This window comes from Anolis carolinensis, chromosome 6 (assembly GCF_035594765.1).
Source record: "Anolis carolinensis isolate JA03-04 chromosome 6, rAnoCar3.1.pri, whole genome shotgun sequence".
NCBI lineage: Eukaryota > Metazoa > Chordata > Lepidosauria > Squamata > Dactyloidae > Anolis > Anolis carolinensis.
The window spans coordinates 31,444,627-31,454,815 of record NC_085846.1 but is presented as its reverse complement, the minus strand read 5'-3'; the positions used below and the strand labels follow the sequence as shown (position 1 = coordinate 31,454,815).

The 10,189-nt window shown below is 39.4% G+C and overlaps 1 protein-coding gene across 1 annotated transcript; it reads right to left on the bottom strand.

The window, feature by feature from the left end:
• On the bottom strand, positions 1–9,986 carry LOC100564396 (keratin, type I cytoskeletal 14). Its single transcript, XM_003222466.4, has 8 exons — positions 9,429–9,986; positions 6,029–6,111; positions 5,738–5,894; positions 4,193–4,354; positions 3,972–4,097; positions 2,473–2,693; positions 1,540–1,562; positions 1–228 (listed from the first exon to the last, which is right to left on the bottom strand). Exons 1-8 carry the CDS (start codon positions 9,924–9,926, stop codon positions 131–133), a joined length of 1,368 nt encoding a protein of 455 aa, XP_003222514.1. The 5' UTR covers positions 9,927–9,986; the 3' UTR covers positions 1–130.
• Positions 9,987–10,189: the final 203 nt, after the last annotated feature.

The following is a 10,189-nucleotide window of genomic DNA, read 5'->3' as shown; positions in this document are numbered from 1 at the left end:
TGAGATGCAAAAAGCTTTATTAGCGCCTTGTGGATGTAGCCATAGAGAGCTCAGGTTATGGGTGGTAGGGAGCAGAGCAGAAAATATATTGCTAGGGCAACATCAAAGCTGACTTGTCCCAGGCGCCAGCTTAACGCCCAGAAACATGGACCTGTTCACGAGATGAAATCACTTTTCCATCTTGGACCTCCTCCACAATTGTACGAACTTGGCGAGTGGTTGTTGGTCCTAAAGCAGAAGAAAGGAGGAAAGGGGAACGTTATTTCCGGAAAAGCAAGACAAAAAAGTGATGCAACCACACCCAACCTGTTACTATCTTTTTTGGAAAAGTCTGGAAAGATTATTTTTGGGGAAACTCAAACTTTTGGAGAATTCCATAAGTTGTTAGGGTCTAGGTTACCTACAAAATTGCCTTCTCCCATACAATCCTGAGGTCCTCTGGGATGCTACTCCAGCCAGTTAGAATCCAACTGGCAACCATCAACCATAGGACTGTTTCAGCAGCCATCCCAAGACTATGTAATGACCTGCCAAAAGATCTCTAAAAGCTCAATGAGCTGTCAAAATTTAAGACACAACTTAAGATCTAGCTCTTTCAGTTTTGACTACAACATTTAAATCACATTCTATGTTTATTATGTTTTAACTTATGTCTCTTGTATTTTAATATGTGCATGTTTCAATATATACTTTTATTGATGCATTTTAACTATGTTTTCACACGTGAATGTATAGCTGAAAGGAGAGGAGAGTAATAAAAATTACTACTACTACTACTACTACTACTACACTGGGTACATAACCTCAAACTTAGAACAAATGCAAACCAATATAAGGCAGGAGAAAAGATGGCTAGTCCAAGTAGTCAACTGGACAGTCTGTTGAATTCCTCCAGAAGCCTGCTGATCTTTCTCCTTTTCTCACTTTGCCTAACAGTAGTGTGCAGTGTCCATCTTAAATGACACCTACTATCAGTGTTTGGAAATGGGAGAGCTTTTGGGAGAGCTACAGCTTTACAGGTCCTCAAATCCTCCAGCCGTCATTGCCAATGGCCACTTCCACTGGGGGATATGGGAAGTTGTCATCTTAAAAGCAACTTTTCCAATATCTCTTTTTCATTTGCTGTTTTCCACAGCAGCAGTACTGTAGATGTCTTCCACCTCTCTCTCTTTGTCCAAACACGAGCAAGTGTTCTCCTTCTCAGACCTTCTCTTTTTCAACTTCTTCCCACTACTTTTCTTCTCCACAGAGAAAACAATGGCACTAGTGTAACTCACTGTAGGTTATAATGAGTGAAACCTTTTTGTTAACTATTCTCTCACCCATCCATTTAAGGCCAGTGGTTTAATAAACTATATGACCTTACTGTATTAGCTGCTATCATCTTGAGGGATAATATGCCTGGCTCTTAACAAGATGTTAACAACTATATTCTCATTTTATCTATATCTTGCATGTCTAAACATTTCAATCTTGGCTTATGCATGAACTTGAATGGCAAGTTGTGAAATATCATGACAAGCTGTAAATGTTCCTTACCTGAAGAATACTGAGAGGAAATGCTGTATGAAGAGAAAAACAGGACAGAGAGTTAGAGAAGCATGAGCTATTATCCTGAATTGCAATGAAGCAGAAGTGCCAACCAAAAGGGAGAGTTGCTGATAAGAACGCTCCGATTACAATCTAATTACATCAACTTAGGGTGCATTAAGGTAGTTTGACACTACCACCATGGCTGAATGCTAGGGATCATGAGAGTTGTGATTTTACATGGATTTTAGCATTCTATTCCAAAGAATTCTGGAAACTCACCACATTACAAATACTGGGATACTATAGCATTGAGACATGGTAGTTAAAGTGATATCCAACCTCATAAATCCTACATAATAATAGTCAGAGTGCATTTCATAAAGCTCAGAAATAATAGAATGGGCGGATGGGACTAGGAGATTGCAATCTTGAACAAGAACTTGGCACTTCCAATGAGAAACATCGTCCCAAATATCTTTCAGAACACAAATCTTTATAATCGTGTAAACTTGATTTTTCAATAGTGATTCACTTTTACAGTTCCACCCACCCCAAACCCAGTGATCACTATAATTTACTTTCTTATTCACCAAAATTAACTAAAATAGCTGCTTTTATTTATTTTTAACAAAATAATCTGAGTGACTTCTATCCAGCAGCATGAGGATACCCTTCAAATTCGTGTGACCTCTACCACATGCCATAAATATATTATGGTGATGCTGCAAAAGGAGTGAAGGCATCCTTTGCTAGATGACATTTGCAATGTATTATAGTTGCACTTTCATCATTCATGGGAAATAAAATAATTCTAAAGAATTAGCTATTTCTAATTAATTATTTCTGAACTAAGAGATTTTCTCTTTTACAGACTTCTGCAACTCAACCTACTCCCTTACTACCCATTTCAGGACCAAGGATTCAACGCTCTCTACGTACTGGGCTTCCTCTCCCTCCAGCAGGCGGCGGTAGGTGGAAATCTCCTGTTCCAAGCGGGTCTTGACATCGAGAAGGATCTTGTATTCACTGTTCTGGCGCTCCATGTCACACCTAAGCTCAGCCAGCTGCTCTTCCACACTGGTGATCAGGGCCTGGAGTTGGTTGAGCTGGAGACCGTAGCGGGATTCTGTTTCAGCCAGGGTACCTTCCAATGATGATTTCTGGGAAACAAGAATTAGGTGGAGGGATCAAAATTAGTGGATTTTTTTAAGGGTGGAGGGATCTCATCCTCATTCTCTTTTTCTCTTCCTGCTGTGATCCCCCCAGTACTGGTAGTGTCAGCTCCAAAAGTGAGAACCAATGTGGTGTAGTGGTTTGAGGATTTGAGTAGAATGCTGGAGGCTAAGGTTTTATTCCAGCTGAGCCATTGGAAACCCATTGCGTGATCTTCAGAAAACCCTGTGATAGATTTGCCTTATGGTCACCATAAACTGAAAATGACCTTGAGACACTCAACAACAGAAGCATAGTAATCTGTCAGTTTTGCTTACTCAAAAATATTGTGGATCCTCGTCAATACTTAACAGAAACAAATGTATCACCCATCCCTGTGCTTGACTTGTGATGTCTCAAATCTGTTAGATTCAGAAGTCTCATGTCATTGCCATTAAAGAAAAAGAGCACTAGACCACGTATTTTCTTTCTGTCTGCCTGCCCTTCATCAGTAGGAAGGACCATTTTTCTTAAGGAAAGAAATGTTATCTTTTTCACAACAATGATATTTGATATGAAAAAACAAGGGTGATTCTGCAAAATAAATAGTTTGTACAATATGCAATGATTTTTGCATAAAATACCGGTTTTTGCACACACAAAAAACTTCGTGAAATTTTTGCAAAAATTCCCCAAACACAGAAAAAATGGAAAACTCCTGTACTCTTTCCCAGGGTAGAGAAATCTTTTGAAATGTTATATTCCTACATTCAAGAATGAGACAAGTGAAGACGTACATTCCCAAATGAAATCCTAGAAATACCCTTATTGTGTTGTGGTGCCCCTCTACAATGAGCAAATTAATTCCAGTGCCTGGATATATGTTATGCTATATTTTTACTTATTTGGTGGTAGAAGTCAGTAAAATTTGCCCTCCACATTTGCAGGTTTAACTTTTGCAGATTTAATTATTCATGGATTTGATTAAGATGCCCTTTCTATTTATTTATTTATTTATTTACTTACTTATTTTATTTTTATCCCAGCATTCTCCCAATATAGAGTTTCAAGGCTGTTTAGATCCTCCAGTGCACCTTTGTGCTCAACTTCCAACAGAAGATGACCATACAGTTGCACTGGAGGACCTATCCATTCCTAGAGAGAGGTTCTATTGGGTAAAAAAGAATATAGCATTCTAATTGCACATTTTTCCACTTAATGCAAGTCCGGTGCTCCTAGGCCCTATGAGGGCTTACTGTAATAGGAAGACTGTCAGAGTCCCATACCATGCTGAGCTGTGTCTGCAGCTCAATTTCCAAGCCTTGGAGGGTACGTCTCAGCTCTATAACTTCTGACTTTCCACTCTGCAATTGCTCCGTATTGATGGCAACTTCTTGGTTCAGCTCTTCGGTCTGTACAGAAATAAACACATGGTATCATAATGAGGCATAAAGCAAAAGATCTATCACTCTTCCCAGAAAGTGCATTCATCACAAGGAAGCCTCACCTTGCTGAAGAACCACTGTTCGGCATCTTTCCGGTTCTTCTCTGCCAAGTGCTCATACTGTTCACGCATCTCTGCCAGGATTTTGGTCAGATCCACCCCAGGAGCAGCATCCATTTCCACAGTGATTTCTCCACCCATCTGGCTTCGGAGAACTTTTAGTTCCTGTGATAAAGAGACAGGAAGGAAAGTAATCTAGTTTTCAGTAACTGTACCTTCTGTTTGGAATTTTTTGTTTTCTTTGTTCATCATTTTGATTTCTGAAAAACTGACCCATAAAAATTGCAACCTTTTTCTCATAATATATCTTCTATGAGGATCCCCACACCTTTTGCCTCCAATTTTCTCTTCTTTCTTTGAAACCATAAAATTCCTATTGTGAATGACTTGTAGTCTTGGATAAGTAAAAAATAAAACCAAAAATCCTTTGGAGAATGTTTATTTGACAAAAGAATAGTTGCTGTCCCTTCAGCTTCTACATCTAATCCTCAGACCTCAAGTTCTTTCATGGATTTGATGCTTCCCAATTTTCATCTAAGAAATGCTGGAAGGTATGCAGCACTCTCCTATTCACATTCCTCAGGCTCCCCAAATCCATTTGTTGATTCTGGGATCAGTATATAGCCCTCATAACTATCACCTATTGACAAGTCATCCTCCACGAATATGTCTAATTTACATAGCAAAGTATAAAGAATTACAGGTAGTGTGAAGAAAGTGGCTAGAATTATTTTCTTATATTTTTAGAATTTGAGATCTAGCACTAGATGGTGGGGCTTTCAGGATAACAAAAAGAGAAAAGAGAAAACTTCTTTGTACAGGCAGTCCCTAGGCTATGAACATCCAACTTACAAACAACCCATAGTTAAGAACTGGGATGAGACAACATGAAGTAAGAGAAATTATCCCTAGAAAAAGAAATGCATTCAAAAGAGTTATTATGGAGGAAAGGTGTCTCCATTGAAAAATGGCTATTGATGTGGTGCTAAACTGCTATAATTCTTCAATGTGGATATAGAAATGATTTGAAGGCACATAACAACATGTTAGCTATTCCAGTAAGTTTCTAAGAAATTATTCCAATGTCCATTCTGAACTCTTAAATATCATATCCTGTTGTGACTTACAAGTGTGAAAAAGCTGTGATAAAAATAGTGGACAAATACCTTTTTAGACATAGTACTTTTCAGTGAGATGGTCCACACACCAGAAAACTTATAATCAAGTACAGAATCTCAAGTGCAAACATGTCAAATGTTGAATATACATGGGAAAACTAGGCCCACATTTGTGATCTCATTTAGTATTAAATAAGTGCCAGGACTCCAATGCTAGAGATCTGTGTTAGGCTCAGTTCTCAAAGATATTTCAAAGACTGGTCATTTTGACATATAATAATCTGCCTTGTAAGCTATTTGTTTGATAAATAATACCAGAGAAAGTGATTGCTTGATGCATTCATCTTGACCTGCAAACTGGTTGCATGCTCATGTTCTCAATTTTAACAGTGTGCACCCATATGGGATGTAGACAGTTTGATGTCCTCACCTCCTCATGGTTCTTGTGCAGGTAAGCCAGTTCCTCCTTTAGATTTTCCAATTGCATTTCTAGGTCAGATCTGGTCAGAGTCAATTCATCCATGACTTTACGTAAGCCATGGATATCAGCCTCAACACTTGTACGAAGGGCATGTTCTGTTTCATATCTGGAAACACAAGAGAGAGGGTAAAGAAGTGAAATAGCAACTATTGGAACCATAATTGGCCATAATATTTCCATTTATGGTGTATTATATATATTTGGTCCATTATATACATTTGAGAGTGAAACTAAACTCACTTGGTTCTGAAGTCATCAGCAGTCAGCTTTGCATTATCAAGTTGCAGGAGGATGGTAGCATTCTGTACAGAGGCAGCTAGAATCTAGAAGGAAAATAGAAATTGGTGGCTTGAATATATTTTTACTCTCTTTTCTATGTTTAGCATGTAAGCTGGGATCTGCTTAAACTTGAGGTTTTGGCTGCTTCCTTTGAGCATACACAATGGGCTTTGATTTCATTGCTGTTAGAGTTATAATATGTCTTGCATTTCAGGATGTTCTTTCAGCACAGAGCTTGGAAATCAATACTCTTTTGTACTGCAACCACTCAATTTCAATATGGTCTCAAGTCAATGAATAGTGACTTTGGAATGACTTTGAAGTCATCACTGTTTTTGAACCTGCCTAAATAGCAGAGCTGAGCTGAGCAAATGTAGCCCTTCAGATATTCCTGGACTCCATCTCCCAGAAGTCCTATTCAGTAGAGCCAATGGTAAAGAATGTTGGAAGGTAGCAGTCTGGGAACATCTAGAGCAGTGGTTCTCAACCTGGGGTCCCCAGATGCTTTTGGCCTACAACTCCCATAAATCCCAACCAGTTTACCAGCTGTTAGGATTTCTGGGAGTTGAAAGCCAAAAACATCTGAGGACTACAGGTTGAAGACCACTGATCTAGAGGGTTGCTCTTTGCTCACATCTCCTCTAGAAAGTAGGGACAGTGATAATCCAATTGGATGAAAATGAATAAAAAATTATTACAAAGGATTGTACATACTGCCTGTGCTATAGTCGTGGAATAATGCACAAGCTGACTGTTTCCTGTATTTCTTATACCTTTAACGCTAGCTTGATCTGCAGATGATGACAGGTTTTTCTGGTTCATTTTAGCAAAATCTCTGAAGACTACTCTACTGTTAAAAGCTGAAGAGAAGATTACTTGTTTGTCTCTGATTCGTTGTCAGTGTTGACCAAAGAAGGATAAAGATGCAGAAGAGGTAACAGAACTGGGCAAATATAGACGTGTAATATTTAATGTCCATAATATTATATCATCTGTTTAAGATGCTGCTTAAAAAGCCTGCCATTTAGAAATTGACTATCTCTTATACACAGAAATAGTGGGACATTTCATTTTATTCTGGTCCATTTAACAAAAAGCTTTTAGAGATGTGGGGACTAATAGCAAGGAGGAAATGCATATTATTCCCCAGCCAACAATAATTCTCTGCTGTTAAATGCCAGCCCATGGCTTTTCTTAGCAAAAGAAATGAACCTGATGGCCCTTGTGGTCTTTCCACTTCTGTGATTCTATTAAATGGAAACATCGGGTCCTCTAGATGTTTTATTTTAGTTCCCAGAAAACCTAAGACAGCATTGCCAGGGTTTAGAGATCATGGGACTTGTGGTCCAAAAAATCTGAAGGTTCAAAATTCTCCCAGCCATATACCAGAACTTGTGCCCTTGATGATTATCATTAACTGTGCTGTGTCAGCTTTATACCCAAAGAGCTACGCTCTCCTTAGTTTCGAAGCCCACTGAGCAAGAAAAACTAGTTAGGGGAATTTCATATTGTTTCTGCATTCAAGAGGTTTTCTTTGGTTATTTGTCTTCTCCAGAGGTGGAAATCATGTGGTCGTCTAGACATTGATGGATTGCAACAGCTAACATTTCTCTCCAAGGGTGTTCTGATAGAGCTGCTAGGTCTTGCAGTCTGGTGGCAACTGGAGGACCCCCATATAATTCCCTCTGCTGGCCTACAGAATGGTTCTCACAGTATATAACATAATCTGGATTCATGCCCCCTGAATGGAAGGTGGCACTCTTCTCAGTTTGGTCTACTATACATGTTTTATTGATCTGCAAAGGAAGGTACTTGTAGCAAAAGTTCATATTGCAGTAGCTTCATGACTCAAGAAGTATTTTTTACTAAATATTCCCATTGCATTGTTTAAGCTGAAAGTGCTCATCTCACAACAATCCTATGATAAAGGCTAGACAAATGTGCTCAAAGCATTTCAGTAAACCAGATGAGATTAAACATCGATCAGTGATTTGCATTCCTAACCAGTGCTGGGAACAGTTATCTTTTGGATTACAGCTCCCAGAACCCCCCAGTTGGGATTCTTGGAGTTGCAGTCCAAAAAATAACTTTTCTGAGTTCAGTCCCTAAAATGTTTACTAAAGTGCACATGTGTGTATTATTCTGCCCTTTGTTTTATGATGCTTCACAGTCGGAATCAAATATCATCTTATATTTCTGAAGGCTGGTTGTTAAGAGAAAGAAACAAAAGAAAGCCAGTTTCACTGCTTTTGCTCACATTCACCTAGTTTGACCCTGCCTTCTCTCTCTCTTCATCTTCTCATCTCTCCTGCCATTGACTTTAATCTAAGGGTTTTTGGACACTGTTCAGTTTTACTGAATTTATCAGTTTTACTGATATTACAGTATGAAAAACTAGAGGTTTTATTTTTTTAAAAATCCCTGTGTTACATTAAAATGAGTAGTGTTTGTGGAAGTAGACATTTCATAGTATGGTGATGGTTATGGTAGTAGTAGCAATACTGGTAGTAATAATAGAATTAGTAACAACCTGTTCTGGAAACATAAATGCACAAGGAAGATAGCCCCATGAATCCAGAGGGAAAATAAAAACAGTGGACCCAAAAATATCCATAGTTTGCTTCCATTTCCATACAGGCCCAAAGCTTGAAGATGTTATTTTTTTTACACTGCAGCTTCCAAAATCCTCCAGCCAACCTAGCAACTATACATGCTGGTTGGAAGATTTGGGGAGCTATAGTCCAGAAAAGTAATTCTTCTGAGCTCCAGGGCCAAATTGTGTTCAATATTGGAATGGTGACTCCATGTATAAGACCAGTAATCATACATTTCTCAATAGCAATACTATGCTTGTATCAAACCTATGCCATCATAGGACAGAAACCCATATGGTTATTTCATTTAAGTCCACATAAAATAGAATAAATGTCTATGATAAATTTGAGTTCTGTGGTTTTCTGAGAGAGTTCTTCTTGAACTCTGGGTACTTTGAAGTCATGATTTGATCTTTATGGAATATGGGGATGATGAAAGAGCATGTTAGTTTAATGTCTGTTTATGAAATACTCTAGATCAAAATACAGGATGAACACTGCAATACATTCTTTTCTTTTTATGTGATTTAGGTGAGCCATAAATCTTGTTAAGAAAATATATTATCCCTCCATATTGTTCTCTTTTAGATCTGTCTCTGGACTTGTAACAGTCAAAGGATGAAAAATATATCTTTAGATTACAGCTTCCAAAATCCTTCTGTTGCCATGCTGGTGAAGGATTCTGGGAGTTGTGCTAAAAAACAAACCTAACTGTTCCAAGCTTAGCAGCTTCTGAAAGTCTCCCCACTGAGGTTGTCATCTCTTACCTTGCTTCTCAGATCCTCAATGGTCCTGAAGTATGAGCTGTAGTCACGTTGTGGACCAGGTCCTCTCTTCTGGTACCATTCCCTGATCTTAACCTCTAGCTCAGTGTTGGCATGCTCCAGGGCCCGCACCTTGTCCAGGTAGGTGGCCAAGCGGTCATTCAGGTTCTGCATGGTTTCCTTCTCACCCCCAGCCAGGAGGACATCACTGCCACCAGCAACAAAACTGCCACCACCAAAGCCACCACCAAAGCCTCCCCCAAAGCCACCACCATAGCTGCTGCAGTAGCTGCTACCCCCATAGCCACCACCCAAGGAACTGCCTACTCCAGATACATAGCGGGAAGAAGAAACAGAAATTCCCCCTAGCCCACCATGGATGCTGGAAGGTTGGTATCCTCCACCAACATGGACTGAAGAAGGCCGAGAAGAGCCCCCACCAAAGGACGACCCCTTCGCAGAGGAAGAAGAGGTGTATTGCCTGTAAGTGGTGGTAGTCATTTTGTTAGGCACCCCAGAGAAAAGTCCCTGCAATGTTCTAAGAAGCTGAGAAGGTTAACGGGCTCTCTCTTGCTCTGTGCTCCTTTTATTCCCTGAGGTTGGGGGCGTAGTTATGGTAAAGATCTTTTCTCTCCCTCGCATTCCCCCAGGCTTTCATCATCATGAACTTCAAAGACAACTTCCACAGTCCTCATTTGTCTACCCAGGTCTATTCACGCACTTGTCACATTCCAGCATATACACCTTGCCCTACAAAGGGCGGT

What these genes read in the sequence shown, in the direction of transcription:
- LOC100564396 (XM_003222466.4), bottom strand. Translation starts at nt 9,926, where the DNA reads ATGACTACCACCACTTACAGGCAATACACCTCTTCTTCCTCTGCGAAG. An exon ending in GCTGATGACTTCAGAACCAA is followed by an intron (nt 5,895 to 6,028) that starts GTGAGTTTAGTT and finishes TTGTGTTTCCAG; the next exon opens with ATATGAAACAGAACATGCCC. An exon ending in TGCAGACACAGCTCAGCATG is followed by an intron (nt 2,694 to 3,971) that starts GTATGGGACTCT and finishes CTTGTTTCCCAG; the next exon opens with AAATCATCATTGGAAGGTAC.